This window comes from Corvus kubaryi, unplaced genomic scaffold (genome assembly GCF_017639235.1).
Source record: "Corvus kubaryi isolate FWS band 111438036 unplaced genomic scaffold, C.kubaryi_AGA036_p1.0 37272, whole genome shotgun sequence".
NCBI lineage: Eukaryota > Metazoa > Chordata > Aves > Passeriformes > Corvidae > Corvus > Corvus kubaryi.
This window is the reverse complement of record NW_024581084.1, coordinates 788,824-814,280: the sequence shown is the minus strand read 5'-3', so window position 1 is coordinate 814,280 and position 25,457 is coordinate 788,824. Positions and strand designations below refer to the sequence as shown.

Genomic DNA, 25,457 nt, shown 5'->3' with positions numbered 1-25,457 from the left:
CTGGGGAGGGCTGTAGCCAAAACCCAACACCAAACCCACCACATGTGCCACGAGAGGAGCTCCAGCCTGAGGAACACCACGTCCCTTTGGATGTCACACCCTGGCTCCATCAGGTGAGCTCAGCAGTGCAGTCTGGAAGCATGACCAGGCTAAATTTGCAGGTGAGTTACCTGAAGGAGCTGTAAATTATTTAATCCTGACACTGAGGTGCAGCTCCAGCCTTTGCCTTGCCTCCTTCCTAGCAGGAACAGCCCCTGCCAAGGCAGGGAGAGAGAGGGCAGAGCTCACCAGCTCTTTCCAGCTACCACCATAGATGAGGAAAAAACCCATTTAAGGCATTAAGGGTGAAAAAAAAGTCAAGACAATATTAATTTGAAAAATATAAAATTTTAATAAAGGCTACATCTCTTAATTACAATAATTATTGTACCAAGTATTTTTTTTTAAATGGAACTCTTTATAATGCATAATTTACAGTATAAGTAGAACAAAATGCCATGGCAAAAGTCATGAGTACAGGACTTGTAATAAAAGGCATAAAATATATTTGTACATAAACCCCTTAAACAAACAAGGGAAAGCTTGAACCCTGAATATAGGGCGACGCATGGTCTGTAACACCATGCAGGCACAGGTACTGTACTGATTAAATTTAAAAAACACTAGAGATAGTGTATTAATATTTCCACCATACATTTTCTACAATATATACAGACTTACACAAAGTAGCAATGGCAAACAGAATGCACAGATTAACTTAATCAACACAAAACCCAACTGTTGAAATGCAAGGTCTTTCTCGGGAAAGGGTTGTTCTGCCCCCAAAACCCCACCCCACGGAGCTCCAGAGCCTTTGCCCGCATCTCCCACGGCCTCACATGGGTGTTCAAGGCAAGGCAGAGAAAAACCCAACTGAAAAAAACCCCAACCAAACCCCACCACACAAGGACTCACACGCTCCACACCGAGCTGAACACGCCCTGTCGCAGTTACACAGCCTCAAAACACAAGTAGTGCTAACATTGAACAGCTAAAAACCATAGCTCTGTGGAATCCACATGGGCTTTGAACCTCGTGGTGTGCTAAAGATGGACATAGGAATGGGATGGCTCCTTCTACAGCTCTCCCAGGCTCGGGGTTTTGCTCTACCTTGGACACCACTGAGCAGCAAAGCAAAAACCTCACCCCACCGAAATCCATGGACAAAATAACCTGTTGTTGTTGTTATATTGCATCTAAATAGAGTTAATGTTTAAGACCTTTATTTCAAATTAGAGCAGCATAGATTAAAATGCACTGGTCTCTAGATGAATGGTAGGACAGTATTTTTATTTTGTCTTTTATTATTATTACTATTAATATTATTTCTTTAGGAAAGTTTTATCTTCACTCGGAGAAATACTGGGCACAACCTCACTCCTTCCCTCCTCCCCCTTAAAAAAAAAAAAAAATCATCACGAATGCGCTCATCGCCAAACTCCTAAATTTTAGATAGTGGGAAAAACGTAAAAAAATAAAATAATCCTTCCTCCCCTCACCCCACTTCCCAGCCCCTCTCTTCTCCATTGTTAAAGCAGCATATCCAAAAACTGGACTTAGGGGAAAACAGACTGTTCAATAAATATCAATAAGGATTACTGTTAAGGTAAGCTATACACAGTTTCTCTTAGTCCATAGATTTCAGATCCCCAGGAAATCATATATTATGTATGGAAGTCTCTCAAACATGGTCTGCATCTCCAAAAGCCAACAGTGGTCATGTTTCTAATAAATAGTCCAGGGTTTTTATCATCTCAGTACCAACTCATGAATAATAAATGCCATTTTTTCCTCTAAGGCTAATTCAGCAAAGTCTTCGTAGACTTCACTTTTTTTTCTTCATTGGTTCAAAACTTTTCCTTCAGAGTTGTTTTTTTTTTCTCTTTCCTTGTCATCACTACTGTTGTGTGTCCAAAGACTTTTCCAGCTTAACTTTCCTTAAGAAGCACAGATGCCATCAATCAATCCTTTCCACTTTCCCGAGGATCCTTCCTTCGTACATGGGCAGGATGGTTTCGTCTTCCCAAACCTCCTCAAACACCGCGCCGCAGTCGAACTCGTCGCTGGCTTTTTTGAAGTAGTATCTGTGGTAAAGAGAATTAAAACACGGTTTAAAAAAAAATCAAAAGGTAAAAAGCAAAGGATGCTTTGCCAGTTCTCCCTCCTAAGGATGTCCCTCCAGGAACACCTCAGGGGTGCTCAGGTCCGGCGACTTGAAAGCATCCCAAGGGCCTCAGGGATGCGATGGGACAGAAGGAGCAGGGCTGTGAATGCTCCTCAGGGGTGACAACAGCTTCTCCAGTGAGTAGATTACACACACTGACAGCGGATATCCCCAGCCATAAAGAAAATTAGAAAGCACAGTGATTTCTGGTCAAATATCTCATTTAAAAATAAATAAATAGGATTTCAAAGCCAAGCATTCTTAAAGTTCCCCTCTCTCCCCACCTTCTTTCTTTCATGTGTTTTCTTGTTTCAAAGCTGAAGCCCAACATTAAAATTAGCAACTGTTATTAAAAGGATGGATTAAAAGCAAACCATCCCAGCTTCCTGCAACGCAGGAGCTGAAACTCTGCGGTGTTCCCGCTGGAAAAAACATCCCGGAGTTGGAACAACCCTGCTCCCGGGTCCATGCTAAGTGACAGAAACTCCTGCCTTTGCTTCCCGAGGCTCTGGAGCAGTGGGAGAGCCTGGTCCAGCCCCTGGGCCGTGACACAGGGAGGTCAAGTAGCAGTGTCCTGCATTCCTGCTCTTTTGCTCCGGGTCGTTAGATCATGAAGCCAACGCTCCCAGAGACAAAAAGCACCCCCACCCCTCCTGTGTCAAACAGTAAGGACCCCTCTATTATCCTGAATTAGACCGTTCAGCTTCTTGATTAAAGGTTCCTTTTATCCCGTTTGGAGCTTTCTTCCTTCTAAGGCTGCTTAATTGCATATGCACAAATGAAGGGCTTCCATTCAGAGGGGTAGCATTTAGGGAGTCTGTCCGTCTGCCGACGAACACCTCCTTGGAGATGCCCGCTTTCCCTTGGAAAAGGGCTTTGCCATCTGATTGCCAAGGATGGAAAATATTCCATCAGATGGATTACAAAGAAAAATATACATATATCTATTAAAAAAAATTTTTTTTTTTAAAATTAACCCCTCCCCTGTAGTTTCCAGACAACTTGGGCTGGCAGATGTTTGCCAGGGGAAAAGGGGTTTGTAATTATGATTTTCTTTAGGATGACAAAGGAGATCAAATGAAGCCCACTTTTACTACTAAAACTGGAAGAGCCACAGCAGGGCCTTGGAATCTGACATTTTTATTTAGTGACTTGTTCTATGGCGCATTTTTGAAATAGTCACATCGCCCTGCAAATCTCTTTATCTTCAGGGCACATTGAGATTATCTAGGTAGGTGGATAAAAGATCCCTCTTCTTGGTCAAAGAGATGAAACCACCTCCAATTAGTCCAGGTATGGTTAGGATGTATTTTTGTAGTCATTCCAAGCAGAATTGACACGTTGCATCTTTAACGGCTCAGCAAGGAAAAAACACATTATTTGAGCCTTCAGAGCCTACACTCATGGAAGTCAATGGCCCACCTCCCACCAACTTCCATTCTGCAGGTCAAGGCCACAATTCCCCAGGACAGCAGCCTTGAAATAAACCCAAAAAAACCCAAGGAAAGTTTGAATGAATTACAAAGAACTTTCCTTTCCCTCTCCCCTGTCCAGATAACAGCCGCTCTTCCCAAGAACTTCCTCCCCAAGCCCAAGCCCTGGCTGTGTTTACAAAATTTTTATTTGAGAAAACACGCTATGACCTTTTACATAATTACAACCTTATTTCACAGAGAAACGGGGAAAAATAAGAAAAGGAGGAGGCAAAGTAAAAAGAAAAAGAAAAATCCACCCCCACAACATCTTCAAACAAGTCACTCTGCTCTTATTTGCTCAGCAATGGGCTTTCCATTGAAACGCATTTTATGTGGCAAGCTTTGCTCCGGTTTTTTTTTTGGGTTTTTTTTTAATTTTATTTTTTGGGACATCTGGCACCAATCGAGGCGCGCGGGCCCGGCCTTGCAGCTCTGTTTTGAACCGCTGCCATCCCCAGATTACCCGACACCACCCACTTTTTTCTGTGCCTGTATGTTTGTTTTTTGTTAACGCCATCAGTATTAAATCACTGCTTAATTCCTTCTTTTTTTGAATTTTTTTTTTGGGAGGTGGGGGGTGGGGGATGGAAAGCCAAGGCTGCGCTTCCCCGGCGGGGCTCTGGCATCGCGGGAGCCCGAGGTACCCGCCTCGCAAACTGATCCAATCAATAAAGAATTTGGAGAGTGGAGCATTTCTGCATGTCTTTGTGCATTAAATGAAAGGCAAGGGCTTCAAAGACATGCTTATTAAATGTGCCTTAAAAAGAAATCAATGCCAGATGTGACCAAAGCAGCCTAGTTAGTGCCTCCCCGTAACACACACGCTACTCCGGGCACTGCGGACCTCTCCCCTGAAGGTCACCCGCAGTTTCACTCAAAGTCCAGCCAAAAGTCAAAGCTGAGATCAAAATGATTCCCTGGAGGTACACACATTTGTGTAATTAGTTTCACCTTGTGTCTGTGCAAGATAAAATACTGGGCACGTACCCAAGTTCCTTTTATAAATTTCTGTATTGTCTTTACCCAGGTGTAAAGGGGTGAGATCTAAGCAAAACATTGTTTCATCCTTGTCAGTCACTTAAAAACATTTTCTAAAGTAATTACAGTCTGACAAGGCATAAATAATTGCACCTGGAGGGGCTTTTGGGCCACAGAGGTTTTAGGAGCATAGCCCCACACTTGGGCATCACATGAAAAATGTCACAGAAAACAAACATTAAAAAAAGCTAGGGTTTTTTGGGGGAGGATGGGACTACACAGCCACTGGGCAGTGGCAGAGCAGCGGTGAGGCCAAGGAAATTGGTCTGCAAATGAGGAGGAGCACAGTGGGAGAGGCTTTAGGGGCTGGAAAATAGTACAAGGGTGGCAGAAGCCCAGGGACCATCCTGCAGGATGGCCAGGTTGGGTGTACCTGCAGGTTGGTGCCATCCAAGGGCAGCTGGGTGGGCTGCAAAGATGGTTTTGGGAAGGAATTGGAATATTTCAGCCCCACTGTGCAACAGCCATAGAGAGACCCCAGCTTGGCATCCCCCAGCCTGGGAGTGCCCAGGGTGACTGACCTCTGGGCTGTACAGGCGGATTTCCCAAAGCTAGAGAGAGGCCACTGATGGGGCAGCAAGCTGGGAATTCGTTGTACCAAACCCAAACGACCATCTGGAGGTTAAATCAGAGGCTGCCAGTTACAAGGCAAGACACCCAGCTCTCTGAAGCACCACCAAATTCAGTGCAAATTCAAAAAAAACAGCTGGAATGGCCCTCTCCTGCTCGCCCTGCAGGAGAAGCAGCCAAGAGGGGATCCCAAGAGTGCCCAGATCCACTGGGAAAGGGCAGCCAAAAGGAGCCAATGTGAAGCTATTGCCATGGGAACTAAGCAGAGGAAGCAGCAAACTGGTTAAACTGGGAGATGGGAGCTGGAAACCAAACCAGTACGGTTTGTTGGTGTTTCTGAGGAGGAACTGGGTATTGCTGGTGGAGCTTTCCCTGCCAGGCAGAGGCTTTTTTCCCCCCCAATGAAGAGAATAGTGAGGGAGCTCCATCTCCATGTCCCTCAGCAGCAGCATCCCAGCCCATCACTGACCCCATTTATGGCCACACCATTGCAAAACCAATCAAAAATTTGCTAAGTAAACAGTAGGCAGCAGAGGAGGCCAGTACCAAGATGAACGCTGACCCCAGCTTGGAATCTGAATCCCAGTGCTCCATGCCTTTGCCATAAAGCCATCCCAGATTTCCCAGTATTGGAGCTTTATGGAGAAGGGCTGGGGCACAGGTCCTAATGCAACTGGGAACAAGGTTGGGGAGGCAGGGAGGAGGTGGCCCTGCAGCCAAGGCACCTCTCTCCATCTCCACGTTGCTCCTGGTTTGAGTGAGAAGAGACTAAGAAGATCCACAGCCTCTGAAAATCCAAAGTGTCCCTGCAGCAGCCCTGCAAAATACCTGCTGATTCTTTTGACTTGTTGTAACACACTAAAGAACAAACAAATCACACATTCTTACCTGTAATTTCCCTTTTTGCTCAGCTGTTCTTTAAAGTGCCCAAGTGTCAGGCTCTGGGCCTTTAACATCCTCCTGTAGGGAATTTCTTCTCCACAAAAAAAATAGGTGACAACCAGCTCACCAGACTGAGAGGTGTGAACAACTGGCAGTTTCTTTGGCTCCTTGTGACTGCAAAACAGAAAACACACACAAAACCCTCTATTTTTCCATTTGAGAACAGGCTGTTTCACCACACTCCAACCAGCAGTGGAGTTGGTGAATGCTGTCAGAAATACCCTGGGTGTGACCTGAAAATCAGATATTCCTGTACTGCCTGGGAATTTGTTGGGATGTGTTTACACAGCCCCTTGCTGATTTCCACAGTGGGAATCATGGAATGGTTTGGGTTGGAAGGGACCTTAAAGATCATCCCATTCCATCCCCCTGCCATGGGCAGGGACACCTTCCACTGTCCCAGGCTGCTCCAAGCCCCGTCCAACCTGGCCTTGGGCACTGCCAGGGATCCAGGGGCAGCCACAGCTGCTCTGGGCACCCTGTGCCAGGGCCTCCCCACCCTCACAAGCAACAATTTCTCCCTAATATCCAACCTAAATCCACCCTCCTTCAGCTTGAAGCCATTCCCCCTTGGGATGATGGCACAGCAGAGACCTCACACCATCTCATGGATGAGGGAGCTGAGGGATGGAGGTTGGGCTCACCCTCCCCAGCGAGCCTCAGGATTGCACACCCAGGGTTTTAAAGGCTCTTTTCATCTGCCCTCACACAAAACATCTCCCAGGCTTTCTCCTCATGCCCAAACCCACCTGCAACCACCAGGCCAGAAAGCAAACCCCCCACCAGACGCTTCACCTCAAGCACCCAGGTAATCTTATTTTTCCCAGTGAGGCTAAAATTAACTGGATTCTGCCATTTGCACCCAAGCAACACTTCTTAAAGAATGATTAAAACAATATTACCCAGCAAAATGGCAACACTCTAGTGAATACCATGCAGCCAAATCTACAACTGCTTCTGAGGCAATGTACACTTGGGATGTCAAAAGGTCACAAAGTGTTAGTCCGCAGTAATTTAGTCTTCCTAATTTGTTCTAAGTCTTTGTAGAGTGGTTTCAGAAAAAAAGCTGCTAGCAAAGACAGCTGGTGGACTTAAGGTCAACCAATTAAAAATGAAAGGCTCTAGTCAGGTGGCTCAGTCTGGACTTCAAACATTACTCATTGCTTAAGATGAAGAGGGTAAGAAAGAAAACTTTAATTATTTAGGCCATTTTAGACCTCTCTGTAGCAGATTTCTTGTTAAAAGAACCATCCTGTAATTAGACTAATCCAATCTTTGTCCACTTTACAGGAATGCAAGTTAAAAAGAGCCAGAGACAAGATTTGAAAATGTTTTGTTCTTTAAGAAGAATGTTTGAAAGACAAAATTTCAGATATAAGAATTTCCTCTCCTTTCAAAGCACAATCCATTTAATGAAAATATAATTATGAGATATATATATATTTATTTCCCAATCCTTTCTGCACGTGCAATACTCACTCTTCTGTCATTAGACTTGCATTGCAGAAAGGGGTGCTTCCCCCCTGAATGGCAGCGGAGTGGTTTCGGTCCCTCTGCTGATTTGAGGTCGAACATCTGAAGTGGGGAGGGGGAAAGCAAGTGGGGAAGAAGTGGGGGGGAGGAAGAAAAAAAACAACTTTAAGAAAAAAATTGTTGAAATACAATCTTCTTAATTGAAGTCTCCTGTGGGTCGTTAAGTTCGCTCTTTGTATCAAGCCTCACATGTTGTAAACAATCAAAGGAAGAATTAAAAATGCTGTGGGCTAATTTATCCTTCCATACCCAAATGAACGATAACCAGTCCAATTCCCCACTTGGTATGTAGCTGGAGCCTATCCCAGAGGAAAAATGGGCAAATTACAGCCATCAAAAGAGTGGAAGTAATAGCCTCAGATTCCAACTATTTGTGCTGGTGCAGGGCGCGGATGGAACACGGAGGCTCATCCTCCAGGCTCGGCCAGGCCGTGCCATCACACATCCCCATGGCTGACCCTCTGCCTGGACGGGCAGGACACATCCACGTCCACCCACCAGCAAACCTCCCCCAGCCCCGTTTGTCCCCATGGCGGGACGAGGAACGTCCTTCCCGTGGCCGTTACCGTGGCTTCTGCGGCTTGGAGACCTCGGCCAGGCGGCGACACGCTTCCTCCAGCTGGGCCAGGGTGTTGGGCGGCATCAGCGGGGGCATGGCGGGGTCCTGCACGAAGGGGTGGGCGGGCTGTGCCCCACGCGGGTGGCTGCCTGTCCCCCACGGGTGGTGGCGGCCGGGGGCCCCCTTGGCACAGTCGGAGCCGTAGGCCTTCTTTGTGCTTTGTGTGCTTGGGGAAGGGAAGAAGTCGGGTTAGAAAAGCTGGAAAATATGACTTTAATAGCAGCTCCTATTCTGCTCGCTCCCTCTCAAAAGTCTGTCATAACATGAAAGGAGGTTTATTGCCAAAAACATGACATTTTTGTGGTTTTTCTGGTTCTGCGGAACAGCTTTTATATTAAACCGGAGGAGCAAAGAGTCTCATTTGTTTTTAGCGATTGTAAAAATAGACAGCCCATGTAATATATAAATATTTACCGAGAGCAATATTGCTGTAGACAGCTGCGTATTTACCTATGGGGCTTGTGCTTATTTTGTCTCTCGCTCTCCAGCATCCACTGCCAGACGTTCTGCGCCCGATCCGCTTCGCCCCCCGGGAGCTGCACCCCACCAGGATTGGGCAGCCCCCCGTCCCCAGCCACCGGGGCCACGCTGTCCACTCCTCGGCCCGGCCTCTTCAGCAGTGTCCCCGTCCTGCTGGTGGCAAAAAGGGACGATCCCCTCGTCAGCCCCCATCCCCATCAGCCCCACCACAGCGGGACGCTGGGTGATGGCTTGGGGCGGGTGCAATGGAGATGCTGGTGACTTACCCGAAGGGCTCCAGCAGAGGGAGAGGGGGGTCGGTGTTTTTGGGGTGGCCCTTGCACTTGGGGTAGCAGTAGTAGTCGCCGCCCGCCGGGCAGCAGCACTGCACCCGCTGCGCCGCCTCGGCCTCGATCTGCTCCTTCGTTTTGGGCACGGTGTGGTGGTGGATGTAGTGGTGGTGGACGTGCTTGGTGGTCTGCTTGGTGATGAAGCCCTTGCCCACCAGGGCGCAGGCGGCCAGCGAGGCCGTGCCGGGCGGCAGCTTGCCCGTGGGCAGGCGGTCAGGCGAGCGGGCGCGGGGGCTGTGCCGGCCCACGCCGGGCGATTGGCAGCCAGGGGTCTTCAGCACACGGGAGAGGTGCTCGTCCAGGATGGCCTGGGGGTCCTCCTCGTAGCTGCCCGAGGGCAGGAGCGACAGCGGGTGCTGGGGGTGCTGGGGGTTGGCCATGTCCCGACTGCTCTGCAGGCTGGTGGGGAGCTCGGCGCCCTCCTTCTCCTCGTCCTGCCAGACAAGGGATGGCAGGGAATGAATGGAAGGGGCCGGGAGCTGGCAAGGCGCGCGCTGGGATGTCCCCCCCGCTGTCCCGGGAACCGCGGCGCGCTCCCGCCGCGGGCAGGGAACGGCCCCCTCCCGCCCGGCTGGGTGGCACGTGGAGCTCTGGGAATGCTAATCCTCCTACCTCCTTGATCTGCTGCAGCCTCTCCTCCAGACAGTCCATGGTCTCCTGCTCCTGCTTCAGCTTCTCCAGCCGGGAAATGAGCTCGGCAGCGAAGGCAGCTGGCTCCACCGGGGTCATCTCCTTGGGAAGCCGGTGGGTCCTCTACAAGGAGCGGGGACAGAAGGCACAAGGCAATGTTTAGCGGGTGGCGTGGGGCACGGGCGCTTCGCCGCTGCGGCATCGCCGGCCCCGCTACGCTTGTTGTGTCTCCATGTTTGGATGAAAAGACAACCGCAACTAGGCATGGTCTGCTCTGGATTTTTATGAGCTAGTGCTGTGGCCTCATGGAGTGACATCCTCCCCACCAGCGTTTGCCTTCGGCAGGAGCAGTTGGTCGCACTCTGAGGAACCCCGCTTGTTCTCTCTGTAGTACAACCAGCCCATCAGTAGCTACTCTGAAGTAGAAAATCTTCAAAGACTGTTGTCAAACATCAAAAAAAAACCAAAAAAAAAAACCTCTGAGGTGGGAGGGAGAGACTTTAACTAAAGGAATAAAGTGAGTATAAACAGAAAGGAGTTGGAAATTAAAAAAAATAAGATGGGGGAGAAAAAGGGAAAGGAGGGGGAAAAAAAAAAAAAGAAGTCAAACGGTTGCAGATCAGAGAAGTGCTGGTAATTTATTTCCTGGCTACACACTGGGCACCTTTGAGGTAGTGTTGTCTCAACAGTGTCCTAGATCTCTTCCCCCCCCCTCCATCTCTTTGTACAGAAAATGAAGAAAGCTGCTGCAGGCTAGCAGTGCTACACTGCTGAGCTTGGCTGCCTCAAGCAGATCTATCAAGGGAAAAAGGGAACATCTCCAAATCAAGTGCAGAATATAAAAAGGCAAAACGTGAATTTCTGCCAAAAGAAGCAAACATGGCAGGAAAAGGGGAGGAAAGAAAAAAAAAAAAAAAGATGGAAAAAGAAACCACCCACTTGACTCTGCCCTCCCTCCTGCCATCCCCATGCACCCCACTCCTCACCCCCACTCTCCCTCTTTCCCCCCCCCCCCGAAAGCAGAAAGCTGAACTGCCAACTCTTTCACATACTACCCACCAGACGAGGTGGGGCCTCTCTCCGGCAACCACTTAGCTCCAGAAATGATGTGAGGGTAGAAAAAGGCCACTCTGCTGGAAATTGTCACTCTTACACAAGCTGGCTCTATTCAGTCCCTGATCAAAGCACTGCCTTACAGAGAAAGTCGATTTGCACACCCTGGGACAAAATAATCTAATTTACAAGCTCAGGCTATAGAACTTTCTTTAGGAAGGAAGGGAAAAAAAAATACCAAAAAGAAAAACCACACAAACCACCCCCCCCTTCCACCAGAAATATCATCTATGACTTCTTGCTGCTTAAGACAGCAGAAAGAGGAATTTTAGCATATTAATCTCAAGACAAGATAAGTTTATACTTGTCTGTGTAAACAGTTTATTCACTGCAGGAATCGAGAGGCTGCAAGTCAACAGAATTAGCAAGTCAGTGAGTTAATTTTCAAGAGCAGGGCAGCACCGCGCATCGGATCCCCTCAAAGCCAGACACGGATCTGCTGCCAATTCTCTCTTTCGGGAGATCCTGCTCCCTCCAGCTCACAGACACCCAGCTCTTGTCAGCGATGTGCATGAGGCCAAGCCCTGCTCAGCACTGCAGGGGTATCACGGTGGCAGCCAGAGCCAAGGCTCCCACAAACAGGACATCTCCACTTGGGATTTAACCAACAGGACAAATTCAGTGCCCCTGAAAACTCCTAATTCGCAGCTGGTTTCAGGAAGGACCAAGATGTGACTGTGCACAAGCAGGGTTTTGGAACGATGCTGAGGGCACATGGCTCCTGCCCAACACCAAGCAGCACCTCTCCTCTGGCATCACCCTGGGATGGAAATGCTCCCCTCCCCTGCTCCCAGCCCCAGCCTTTCCCATGGCAGCTCCCGCCTGGACTCACCGGAAAATGAGGTAGAGAAACTTGACCGTTGGCCTTGACGCTCCGGTGCATTTCCCGCTGGAGCTGCTTCTTGCTCCCAATTCTGTACGGGGGGATCCCATCTCTGCACATGGAAGAGAGGCCACTGTCAGCTGGGGCTGTCCCCATGCTCTGAGATACTTCTGCATCCCCTCTGGAACCACCCAGGCAGCCGCAGGCCCTCGTTCCCAGAGGTGCTGAGCCCTCTGGATGTCACCTGAAGCCTCAAACATCCGGCGGTGTGGGAAATGCCTGTGTCACCAAAGGATGCACATGGATGTGCAGTAATTAAGCAAAAGCTGAAAAGCTGAAGGCAACTCCACATGGGCAGACGTCCAAAGATCCCATCAGCTTCACTTCCAAGGCTCTTCCAACACCAGGTTTCTGCTTCTGACCTTTAATTTTAGCTTTTCCCCCATCCAATTATGCTCTCTAGGACCATAATGTTCCTCAAGCTCTGGAACACCCTGTGGAGTGCTGGTACAGTGGAAACAAGGAAGAGGTTGAGGATGGATGGCCATGCAGAGGCTGCTCCCCAACTCTAGTCCCATTTAAGATCCAGCATGTTTCCCCAGCCCCGAGGCTGGCTGGCCGGCCCAGGACACCGCAAGGCGTGAGCATGGCCATGGCCTGTCCTCTGGACACTGCTCCCCACAGCCACCCCAGCTCCTGCCTGGAAGCCACGAGGAGGGACCAGGCCAGGAGCTCAAGGCTCTCCAGTGGGACCAGCCCCCTGCACATCCCACTCCAGGGATGTCCCACAGGGCATCTTCACCCAGCCATGCAAAAAATTACCCCAGTGAGGATGAAAGGGCCTTGCACAGACAGCAGGGCCAGCTGAAAGAGCATGCCTGGAGATCCTGAATGTCTCATTCCACCACTTCCTTCAGACTGCCTCAGTAACCTTGATCTCCGGTGCCATCCCTTTCATCCACCTGCCCCCACACCTGACTCATCTCCTGAGAGGAGAAAATAACTCCAGCACAAGGAGGAGCAGACAACGCCAGCCCCACGCTGCTGCCAGAGGAGCCAACGTGGCACAGTGTCCCTGCATGTCCCCTCCTGTGGCCACAGTGATGGTGGACACACACTGGCACACAGGAACACCTTCCCAGAGACACCACGTCCCTCCCCTGGAGGAGGATGATCAGATGCCACCACTCAAAGCTTGAAGCAGGCGATGGCAGAGTTTTGTGAAGATCTTGGCCAAAGCCTTCAGTTGCCATTAAATTGCCTTAATGAGCAAGATTAAGCTGTGAAGCCTGGAGTGAAGGATCAGAACGATCTCATCTTAATAAACTTGGAAAAATCTTGATAATAAAAACGAGCATGCTGGGAGGCCCTTGATGCCACAAGATGAGCACCAACCTCCTCTAGACACAGTTTTTGTGCACATGTAACATGGAAAGTGAACGGAGCTGATTGTCCCCATGTCCCCACTGCACAACACAGCACTCCAGCAGCTTTCTGGAGGAGCAGCCCAGCACAGAACAGCCAATACAGCCACTGGTGGCCACCAAGCACCTCTCCTTTGCCCCATGAAGCTTTTCAGCTCCACAAACCCATGGGGCAATGGGGCTTGAGGCACATGACATGTCTTAGTTTTGGGGGAGGATGGGGGAAAACCAAAATCTAAGGTGAAAATCAAAGCACCTGTACCTTCAGAGATGTGTTTGTTAACCAGGGCTTCCCGAGACAAGGGTCTCTTAGGGATGACCTTCGGCAAAGGGAATGCCCAGTAAAACAGGCATTTCAAAGCTAAGTAAAAATGCCAGCATGAGCACATGGACCCATGGGATGAATCCCATTAACACACTCAGTGGAAAAGGAGGTGTTCTCTGTCCATGGAAGTCCAAGAGGCCAGATGGGGAGGAGCAGGGAAGCAGCTGTGTGTCCACCCCAGGGATACAACCAGGGAGCCCTGCAGCCCTCCCACACTCCCCACCTCCCTCCAGCTCTGCAAGCATGAGATGCTGTCCCCAACCCCTCTGCTGCAGCACACATCTTCCCTGTGGGGCATCCCCAAGTTCCCAGCTCCACAGGGAACATCTCTGCCCGAAGGGACAGTTCTGGGACAGGCTATGGAGCAGGAGTGGGGACTCACTTGTAGAGGAGGAGGAAAAGCAATGCTGACCCGACAGTGTGGGCTCCTCACTTTAAGATTTGCACTCATTCAGGTTGATACAGAAACTGCTCCTTTCCCCTAAAATTCCTCTGGTTACAGCTGAGAGCCCCACACCAAACCTCCAGCTCCCTGCTTCCACAGCCCTGCCTTGGCAGAACAATTCTGCAACTTGTAACAACGTGCAGAATAAAAAAAAAAAAAATTAAAAAACCCAGAGGTATTTCTCTGGGATGGGAAGGCTATGGAGCAGCTTGGGGAAGTCAGCCTGGGGAAAGGGAAGGGACTTTAGCAGCCACTTTACTGTCTAAACCCTCTCCTAGAAAACGGGGTGAAAATGGACAAGGCCAGGGTTGAAGAGGTGACCAACAAGTGACCCCTGACTGCAGGAGGGACAGATGGATGGAGCTGGAGCCAGGATTAGTCTGGCAAGAGATATGGGGGGCAGGGGGAACCCTGATGCTGCTAAGCAGGAGAAAGCACCCTTGAAATGAAAGGGCTGAACTTGGCCAGAGGTTTTGGGGCAGGCCAAGGGTTAACCCCAGCTCTCCAGGTGCCACCTCTCCCCCTGCTCCAACAGCCAACATTTGCACTCACTTTCTTGGCTACTGAAAGCTTCGAGCTGAAGAGCTACAGAGTTGAGGCACTAAATAGTAGAGTTTAATTATAAGCATTTCAGCTAACCAGGCTGGGGCTAAGCCAATCTGTTTCTGGGGGAAACACTAGTTTGAAGTCTTCTACCCAGTCAGCTGCCATTTAAGCTGAGCCAATTATCTTAGCCTTTTGACTCAGATGTGCCTGACCTAACCTGAATGTAGTTTTACTGCTGCTTTGAAATATCAGACTCATGCGCATATGCATTCACTCCCATCTTCATTTGGCAACGGCTCTGAAACAAGCCTCTGATCTTGCCAACATCAAAAGCCTGGTTTGTAAGATAAGGTAATATTTGAAGTTTGCTCAGCAGCATTCCCCTGTGTCCAAAGTAAATCCATAAATAAGATATAAGCAAATAAAAAAAAAAAATCCCCTTTCCTTCCCCCCCAATCAAGAAATGGAAATAGAAATTTGCATGATGTTTTGTGGCTATTACAAAATATATAGGGACAGACTGGTCCCTGGCTTCTGGAATAAAATAAAAAAGGCAGATAATGCATTATTTGGAGATTTCTCCTAGTCCCAGTGCAGTTCTGACTTAGATTTATTAAAAAAAAAACCAAAGCTCCAAACTCACTTTACTGCTGTGTCTGACAGACTTTTCCAGAACAAGTTTTTCCTCTTTAGTTGATACCAGTATGAGCCAAAACAACTAATTTGCATTTGCACTGCTGGAACAGAATAAGCTCAGGTCCCCTGTTCCGGGGGATAAAACCTGACAGGCCGAGCACCCGGGCTCAGCCAGGGTGGCTTTGTGCCCCCAAAACACTCCCAACACCTCCAGCTCTCAGCAGAGCCGGTGCCAGGAGTGCCCGCGAATCCCAATTGTTCTACAGAGATGCTGGCAGCAGCCCTTCTCCTCTGCAGAGGAAGTTTTACATCAACCTTAACTTTAAGCCCAGCCTCCAGAGCTGCCAGTTTACCTCTCCCACTTCCAAAAGCACCCAGAACCCAGCCCGCTCCCAGCCCCAGGGCCAGAGCATGGCCCGGGGGGCACAGGGGACGGGTTGTGCAGCAGGAAATCTCCCTTTCTGCCACCCCCGGGCCTCCCCGCCGCCCCCCAACCTGGAGCTGCGGGCAGTTTAATCAGCCAAGCTTCCCCAAACTCTCACAGCCTGCGCGGGCCATTGTTACGGCAGGAAAAAACAGGCAGCTCCTTTCAGGCGCTGCTTTATGGGGAGCTCCTATTCACTTGTTCAAGCAAATTTCAAAGCGGGCTGCTGCCCTCTCATCCCCGCTAAGCTCCCCTGGACTAACAATGGGCTGAAAGCGATTCAGTTAAGCCTTTCATCCACCATGCACTTTATTTCTCACTCAGTGCTCTCATCTGTATAAGGCCTACAATTGGCATTGCTGTGAAGAGAGGGTATAATCCTAGCCCTGTGAATCCCAAGTGACCCTACACTGGTCCAGAAATGACTAACCCAATGAATGCTCTGTTGACACATGATCACATACAACCAGAGCCAGTAAGAAGAAATAAAGAAGTCACCCTATGATTCAGCTCTTTTATTTAATGCCAATATTGTTCAATAAGGGAATCTACTGGGACAACAAGCTATTTTTTTCCGTAATATCAGTTCAAAACACGCATGTGCCTTAAAAAAAAAGAAATAAAAAAGAGCTTTTTTTAATGCATTGAGGATTTTTGGTAAATCCTGTTTTCTGTTGTGTATCTTCATGCATGTTGACTTTAAAAACCCAGCATGAAAATCTCTCTGAGGAGCACACAGGGACCACTGGACATGTCTGACACAGACACTGGAGAAGTTTCAAGATGAAAGACCAGCAATGCAGCACTCTGTTTACAGGTGGGCTTTTCTAGAGCACCTGCACTTAAGTGAAGATCATGTCTTCTGCTCAGCTGAAGAAAATGGTCCTTAGGACCACTGAGTCTCACTGTCCCTTCTACAGAAACAAAAGCCCCACCTCCCTCCTGCTGGGGAAAGCAAACTGACAGTCAAACCTTGCTCCCAGCTGCACACTCCTCAGCAGCCAGGAGAAGACACATCCTGCAATTCCTGGGCTCAGCCACAGCATCATTTCTCATCCCTCTATGCTCCTGAAACACCCAGACCCGATCCATGCAGCTCATCCAAAGGGCTCTTTGAAGACTGCCCCAGCCACGCTAGACGAGCAGCTATTTGCCCCTTCAGGTCACTGGCCCTATTAATGTACATTCTGACATTAATGAAGAACGTTAATTACAGAAAGTACTTCCTACAGGAAGTTATCTCCTTCTCTTTGATGACTGATAACTAGTTAAGGAAGCCTGGCCTTAAGACAAAGGCTCAGGGAGATTGATTCGCTCCTTGGGTTAGTCAGGCAGCACCATGGGCCAGGACAGAACATGTTTGCTCAGCTGCAGTTGCAGAATGGCAAGAGAGGGATTCATTATTTCCCTTCATCCTATACCTGAGGAAAGAGAGGCTGCCATGCCCTGGTTGGGGCACACAACTCCTTTGGGTCGAGCAGGGTGATGACCCATCAGTCCCCTAAGCCCCATGGAGCATCAGCACAGCTGATTTACAGGTGTCCCATCCCAAAATGTGGCCAGCACCAGATACTCACACGCTGCTGTCCGTCATCGACATGGAGTCGTCCGTCAGGGCATCGCTGGAGATCTCGCTGTCGTTAGCGCTGGTGGCCGGCGCGAAGACATAGCCCGAGTTCACGTGGTAGGGGTTAACGGGGTCATTCCTCTTGAAGGACCTGGGACAGGCAGAACAGGAATCCAGTTACCAGACAGTCTCAGGCTTCATGGCAGCACCATCCTTATGAGAACCACACTCACCGCCTGCTCAACCTCTTCAGAACCAGCCAACCATCCGCTGCTCAGACCTCAGCCAGCACACTGCCTAAACCAGGATGCTCTGTCTAAACACGCCCTGAGCCCAACTTTAAAGACTTTTAGCATCTTCTAAAGCACTCTAGAAAATCCCAGGAAGCATGTCTACATCCTCTGATACCCTGAAAAACTCAGCCCTTAAGGCTTGATGCTGCATTGCTGAGGTCAGCAGCAGTTTTGCTGTTGGCACCAGCAGGGAAAATCCAGGAAGTTCACAGCTCAAGTCCCACTGAAAGCCATGAGGAACCGCTAACAAGGATTAGTTCTACTCTGAAGACAAGGGTTAGGATCCCTTTGGGAACACAAGTTACTGACGTCTGTGTTGCCTGAACCAAGAGAACTGCCTGGAACTACAGGGGCAGGACCCCCACGTGTCAGAGGCACAGGGCACAGCCGAGATCTGCTGTCCCAGGCTCGGCCTCCCAAAGATGGATGCCACCTTCCTGGCACTATAAAAACGCACAACAGAAAGTCCCCGTTTTTAGGAGAACCTCCTACTAATGTTTTTTTGGCATAAAGTTGGGTGGGGAAGAGGAGGATGGATGGGGGAACGTGAGGAGAGGCCAGCAGGTTGTATTAATGGGCACATGGGCTACTGACCCCGACACCTCTGGCTTCACCCAGACAAGCAAACCCAAAGCCAAGCCTGGATGTTTGAGCTGAGCACCCAGGAGCAGTCCCGTGAAAACACGGGCTGTGATGGAGCAGGGCCAGGTCAGCATGGCAGGGTCACTGCAGGAGGGGGGGTCCTGGGCATCCCCCTGCCCGCTGCCTCCATCACTCCAACTTCCCAGCCAGGATCAATATACATATCCTGGCAGGTGATAAGGGGATTATGCAGGGAGGTTTGAAAGCCGCATGTTAAGGTGCACATTTTGTTCCTCTTCCAGGGCAAGATGGGGTTGTTAAGCTTCTGCCTTTGTATATCAAAGCAAAAGGCCTTGTCATCTGATAAGGACTGCTGATTTTAATAATTAGGGCCACTTACCCAGGACTTGGGGGCCTAAGGAATGTGCCAGCAGGCTCGGCAGGTTTTTTTTTATGGGCTTTCCATCTCCCTGCCCCCCTGGGGCTGGAGGGACCAGCTGGGTTTAAGTGACAGCAATGTCCTCCCACTTCTCTGCTCTCCATCTTCATCCTCATCCCTGTGTCCCCATCACCCCATCCTTCCTCCCCCAGCACCAAAAGCAGGAGCCTCAGCACGGCTTTTAAAGGTTTTTAAAAAATAAGGGGACGGAAAAAAAAATTGAAAAAGGAGGGGGAAGGCTGGTGGGGAAGATGGGCCTCTCTGGTATGAGCAGCGTGGGGCTGGCTGCAGGCAGGTATTCAGCCCAGCCGGGGTTGCATTCCTTTCCAAGGAGGCCAAGGCACTTTTGATGGGGAGATCAAGATGTTAAAAACTATAGATCTGGGAAGAAGAAGAAGGGGAAAAAAATGAGATAGTAAGGAATGCCACAGGAAAGAAGTTAAATCTTCAAAGATAAATTAATTCCACATGTGGGTGAAAGCAACGTTATCCTGCTGCTACTACAAGAAAGTTCCTCTAAAAACCATGGAGTCTTCTGCTCTGGATCAGGGGGATGTGCAGTCCCAGAGACCCTTCCTACGCCCCTGGGGGGCTTTTAGGTCAATGTGTAAGGGATGCAGCTCTTCCCACTTTTTGATTTGAAACCATCTCAGGTCCTGAGACTGCATCTGAGGACCACAAGGCTCAGGATGCTCCATGAGGCTCAGGGGTGCAGGATGCTCCCTAGCACAGGACCAGCACCTTGCTGGGAGGTGTCTGTCAGTCACCCCTGTCACACCCAGGGGGTGGATCTGCCACGCTGTTCTCACAGAAGGATTCCTGCAGAGGCTGAGCTGGGGGCGGAGGCAGCGGGTCCGTATGGGTATGGCACAGGGAGAGGAGGTGTGTCCAAAGATGTAACTAGAGAAAGTGGCCACAACTAACTCATCTTCCCAGCAGGGCTGCAGCATCATTCACCTACCAACACCTCATGGACAAAAAAAAATATAATAACCCCTAAAGGGGTATTTTTAAAGTCCTCATCCCTGCTCCACATCCAACACTGCCCCACAGAAATCTCCCCATCCTTTCAGAAAACCAGTGGGGGCTGTTTTGGTATGTTTCATGTTTTTGGGGGGTTTTTCCCCTTTTAATTTGACCACCTTACTCCAGTAATTGCACCCAGATGCATCAAGTTGCCTGTGAGGGTTTTAAATTCCAGGGAAAGTGGTGGTCTCCTGCCACAGATGCTGCACACACAAACACAGCCCAGCTCCAAACTCAATATGCAAAGTGTTTTCAGCTGTCAGGTAGCAGTTGCTCTGGAGCTTCAAGGAGAATGTCTGATGTTTCTCAGCCTATTCTTATCTTGATGCGATGACACACAGCATGTAACTCTTCTCTGCTATGTTAGGCAACGGCCATATCAGAGGTATTATAATGCCATGAAAATTTCAGGGGGGCTGCTGGTTGTATCCCCTGTTATGAGGGTGCAGTTTCAGAGTGCAGGGGTGTTTTTATTGTCAGATTGCTTTTAGAATAAAAGCACTTGGGCAGGTCAAACCACAGACTTACACACAGAGAGAAAAACTGTACAAGGAGCAGTTGGAGGCAGCATTGAATCTCATTAAGTATTTTCTTGGGACAAACATCATTGGGCAACCATGGGTTTAAAAACACTAAAAAAAAAAAGTAAAAAAACCACACATGCACAAACCTGAAAAAAAAAAAAAAAATTTTAACACAACTATGTTAATCACAGCTTCCACGCTCTAATTGTAGAACACTGCTTTGAGCATAGCTTTACAATGGCATCATTTACTTTGATAATTGAAGCCAAACTTAGTTCCAATAACTTCACACACAAGGAGCTGCACCAGCGGGTCCTTTCAAAGGCCAGGAAGCACTGGGAGCCGGCAGAAGGCCATCTGCAAGCCCCAGCCTTCCCCCAGCAAGGCCAGCCCCACTGATGTTAGAGCCTAATGGGAGGCAGATGAGTCCACCTTGGGCTGAACAAACCCACGTTACCCCAGCGGCACAGCAAAGAAAGAGGCGCTCTCTGTGTACACAAAGTCGTGCGTGATAAATTTAGAAGCGCGTATAAATAATAGCTGGAATTCCTGGAGCATGGGGCCAGGTCCAGCACAGCAGCGGGAGGAGGCCAGTTTTAACCACACCACAGCCCAGAGGGGAGGGGAGTTGCCTGGGAGGACAAGAGGGAGGTCCTGCTTTTAAAATATTCCCTGTATTAGGGCTCCAAATATACAGCCAGCAGTTTGCAAGTGCCTGCTCCCCAGCCAGGTGCAAACTCTGTGTTTTCACTTGACTTCTCCTGTTCCTGTCCATCACCGGCGCTGGGGCCAAACAAAGTCTTTCAACTTGTCCGGTTCCTGCGGTCTCCCCATTTGCCATGGGTTTGGCCATGACTCCGTGCCCTGGGATTCCCAGGTGGTCTCCCATGCAAACACCAGGCTGGCCTGAGATCGCTGCGCTCCCACTGTCAGGTGGGCTCAGCCCAGGGCTGCCGGCTTTTGCTGGGATAATCACATTGAAACCCACCGAAGCGAATGGCCAGAGCCTGCACAGCCCTTCAAAACCAGAGCACACTGAGCAGAAATTCCTTAATTCCAACATACACATGAGGGAGGCGTGGTTTGGCCACTCACCAGGAAAGACTTTGTGCAAGCTTCAGTTCCAATCCTAGCCACGATCCTAAATGCTGAGTGATGAGAGATAACCCATCCATATGCTCATCAGCTTCGAGCACATGCACGCACAAGTGGCTTCACAAACGGGAGGAACTGAGCAGCATCTCAGCTTGACCTCCCCTCTCTTTGCACTGAGATCTCTTGGCCCCATGGAGAGCAAAAGCTCCTGGAAATTCAACAGAAGGTGATCAAAGCAAAACGCACTACCTAATGTCCTAGGAGGGTAGATCTGACATGTGAGGAGCAAGCTGCATTAATCCCTGGACAAAAAAAGAAAAGAAAGGGGGGGAAAAAAAAGAAAAGGAAAAAAAGCCCAGCACTAATCAGGCAAGCAGCCACGGCGCTGCAAGAGCTCTCCTGGACAAGGCACATGTGGGTTTAGCAGGGCCTGCAGCTCTGGTAGAACATACAGCCAAGCCCTTCCAGCTCTGAATCCCAACAAAGGCTCAGAGATAAAAGCATCAAACATCCCCCTCCTGGAAAGCCAGCGAAGGGCAGCAGTTCAAACCAAGTTCTGGAGAACAGCAGATGCTCAGGCAGCAACACTCAGGCACGAGATGAGGATCCCAAAGCCCAAGTCCTCCACAGACCAGCTGCCAGCGCTGCCCCCCCGCAGCCCCCGGCAGGAGGGGTCCAGAGGCCACGCCGGGATGGAGCTCATCCCTTCTGTCCCCACACCCAGCACCTCATCCCTCCCCGCTGGCAGGACAGCCTCCAGCACAGGGAGAGGACCAAAGAGGGCTCTGGCTCCGGAGCACCCTCCCGGGCAGGGGGGACCCTGCCAAGCACCCCACGGCACCAGGAAGCCCGGCACAGCTGGAAGCTCTCCGGGGGCAGGAGAGGAGCGCCCCAGCAAAGCCTCCCCGGGAGAAGCCCGATGCCCTTTGATGTCCATGAATCACAGACACACTCTCAAAATTCCTGTAAACGACATGTCAAACACTCACCATACCAACCCCCAGGCTCCCGGGCCGGCGGAGGAGAGCGCACATCTGCAGCAGAGCCCTCTCCTCTCAGCCCTGATTCAACAATCCACATTTATGGCAAGGGTGGGGAGAGGAAAGAATACATTTTCAGAGGATTATACAACTCATCATTTGCTCATCAGAGTCTCTCCTTCCCATCCCCCACTGCACTTCGAGATGGCTCTTACTCTCCTCACCCTCACACTGCTGTGCCATCAACATGTCCAACAAAAGAGAAGGCTCCGGCAATGCAGATGCACCCCAGGACCAGGGCACAAGGACAACCTGTCACCACACAACGTCCCTACATCCCTATCGGCACCACCGCCTCTTAAGGAGTTTAACTCTGAGCTCATGGCCAACATGAGAGCACCAAAGACCTACCAAACATCTGTTACTCCACACCTGGAATGCCTCTACCACCTTAAACACTCAAATTTTAAGTATCCTCCTGTATGCACTGGCTCAAAGCCACCCTAGATGGCTCTGACATGACACCAACACCCCATGCGATGGAGAGGCTGCACATCACACACACACAGAGTCAAAGGCAGATTCTGCCCAAGTTGCAGAGTTTGATGCAGTCAGTGCACACATTTCCTCTTCCACGACCGCACAACTGCTTCCCACATAACCAACAGCGTTAAACACCGGTTGACGGTGGAGCTGGGGAACTGGTAGGTTACATTATTCATGTGTCTCTATGATCCACTCCACTACTGCTCTTAATAGTTTTGAAAGTTGAACCAATAATTAACGTATGTCCGGAGGACATAGCTGCTATGAAGTTTTTGATCTATAAAAGAACTGAAAGAGCCAATAGGGCTTCAGAGCACAGGATCTTGTTTTCCTCTGTAGAGGGGGGAAAACCCCACGCTCAGACAACACCCCACAAATTCCAGTGTTTGGAGGTGTGGGGAAGCAGCTGTGCTCCCAGCCCTTCAGGAAACCCAGCCTCCCCTTGATTCCCATCCCAACAACCTTCTGAAAAACACTCTCAAAGTCCTTAAAAGTTAAAACAAAGCACAATTTCCAGGGGTTCCCTTACCTGTATCCGTTCTCAATCGTTTCCGTGGCTCTGACATTTGCTGTAACCCTCAACATCTTGCTGGATAGTCCAACTACCGAAGGCAAGATTTTGTTTTTAAAGTCTGCACAGCTCCATTCCTCTTCTTCATTCAAGGTCGGGAGATAGCCACAGACAACTTTTAAGCTCCCCAGTCCATTGCTGTTCATGTAAGCAGGATTCTCTCCTCCACTCCGTACATATTCGAGGTATATATCAGAAGTTAAAAACATCTGGTAAGCATTTTCCTCCATCACAGTCTGAATCTCAGTCTGTGCCTGATCAAACATGATGGAATCTATCTGCTGCTTCTTGATGCTGTCCCTTATGTAGGTCTTGGTAGCAGGTTTGAGCTGCTTGGAGACGATGCTGTTGTTCTCGATGTACCTTTTGTAAATAGCTTTGGCTACTCGTAAAGTTTTGGTATCCTTAAGGTCCATCTGCCTGAAGCCATTGCAGGCAAACCAGAAGTCTAAGGTATCCACACATTTTTCCCTTTCCAGAAAGGTCCGAAAAAGATAGGCACCATCTTGATCTCCCAACAGGGAATGCAAGGATTTGGTCCATCTGGCTAGAGGGGAGTCTGGGGACGCGCTGCCCTCCGGCTCCCCGAGTCCGTTCTCATTCCTCCGCGGGGCAGGAGGCACCGGCATGGCCTTGAAGCTTTGGCTTTTGGGGAGAAACGAGCTGGCGAGTTGCAGGCATGGTGCTTCTCCTTCCTCCCCCGGGACAGGGGGTCGGGGGGCGTCTTCCCTGAAGCTGCTGCTGGGGTCTGGGAGGTGGGCGAGGACCGCGGCGCTGCTCATGGCTCCGGAGTTCGCTGGGGAGAGGGGCTCCCAGTTGCTTCAGGAGCTGCCTTGCGCCTCTGCCTGCCTCTGCCTGGAGTCAGCAGGGGATCCTCGGAGCCTCCTCTCTGCAAAGGGGAAAAAAAAAAAGGGGGCAGGGGGGAGAAAAAAGGAGTATTGATCTAATCAAAACCAGATCCTCCCAACATCAAAGACAAAAAGTAAACAGGCTTTTCAACTCCTCACACACAAAAAAAAAAAAAAACAAGAAGAGAGAGAAAAAGAAAAAAAAAGGAAGAAAGAAAAGAAGAGAGGGAGGCAGGGCAGAGGGAGCGCGGCTCTATCGCCAGCCCGATCGCGACTATCAGATCCGCTCCGCTGAACTCCCGGCGCACTTTTAGCGGGGCCGGGGCTGGCGCGGGGGTGTCCGCCCCGGCATCTGGTTTCCATTTGCCCCTCACCCCAGCCCCGCTCCCCCCGCGCCCCCTCCGCCCCGCGCTGCCGGACACGCGTGTGTCCCGTGTGTCCCCCCTCCGCGAGGAGCGATTTTGGGGCGCTTCTCTGCGGGAATCAGGCTGGAGCAGGGACCCCCCCCTTCCAAAAAAGCACCCCTGGGGATGGGTTAAGGCGAGGAGGCCGTACCTGGGCGCTGCGGGGCATCCCGGGCCCCCCGCATCCCCCCTAGAGCCGGGGACATCAACCCCGGCTCTGGAAAAGGGGCAATAAATGGGAAAGGGGGGGTCGGAGGGGGGCAGCCCCCAGCCCGGGGCTTCCCGGCGTGCAAAATAATAATAATAATAATAATAATAGTAATAATAATAATAATAAACCTGCTCCAGAAATGGCGACGGGCTGGGAAGAGGGAGGTCGGAGCCGGAGCTGGGGGTGGGGGGGAAGGAAAGGGGGGGAAAAAAGTCTGGAGTGACTTGGAGCCTCCGAGCCGCGAGCAACAGCCGAGCCCGGGCGGGCACGGGCAGCGCGGAGGCTCCGCGCCCGCGGAGGGCGGCAGCGCGGGCACCCCCCAAAAAATATCAAAAGAATTTTAAGAAAATAATTGAAATTAGGAGAAAAATCCGTATCTAAAGCAGAAGAAGCGGCGGCCGCCGCCCCCGAAGTTGCCACTCACCGCCGAGCCGGAGCTCGCTGCGCGCCCGCGGCCCCGCCGCTCCCCGCCGCCGGCAGCGCGCAGGCTGCACCCGCTCCCCCCGCCGGCCTTCCTCCTCCTCCTCCTCCTCCTCCTCTCCTCCCCGGCGGTGCAACCGCATCGGAGAGCATCGGGAAAGAGGAGGGTAAAGGCGGGGGGGGGGGCTGCGAGGGAAGGAGCCCACTGCGATCCGCGCCTCCCTCCTCTCCCTCCCTCCCTGGTTATTTATTTTATTTATTTTAAATACAAAAGCGCAGGTCCCGCCCCCCCCCTCCCTCCGCCCCCCGCCCCGGGCTCCCCCCGCAGCATCAAAGCGCAGCCCGGCGGAGCGGTCCTGCAAGGGCGGTAGCACACTAAAAAAAAAAAAAAGAAGA

The 25,457-nt window shown here is 50.4% G+C and overlaps 1 protein-coding gene across 2 annotated transcripts; it reads right to left on the bottom strand.

Moving 5' to 3' along the window:
• Positions 1–367: 367 nt before the first annotated feature.
• AXIN2 (axin 2) lies at positions 368–25,141 on the bottom strand. 2 transcript variants are annotated; one of them, XM_042025502.1, is made up of 11 exons: positions 25,066–25,141; positions 23,137–24,067; positions 17,133–17,273; positions 11,765–11,867; positions 9,802–9,942; positions 9,127–9,623; positions 8,831–9,013; positions 8,328–8,546; positions 7,708–7,803; positions 6,175–6,342; positions 368–2,123 (listed from the first exon to the last, which is right to left on the bottom strand). In XM_042025502.1, exons 2-11 carry the CDS (start codon positions 23,958–23,960, stop codon positions 1,997–1,999), a joined length of 2,499 nt encoding a protein of 832 aa, XP_041881436.1. In that variant the 5' UTR covers positions 23,961–24,067; positions 25,066–25,141; the 3' UTR covers positions 368–1,996. The 2 variants fall into 2 exon arrangements, with proteins under 2 accessions (XP_041881436.1, XP_041881438.1); XM_042025504.1 differs by having other exon boundaries at positions 8,831–9,010.
• Positions 25,142–25,457: the final 316 nt, after the last annotated feature.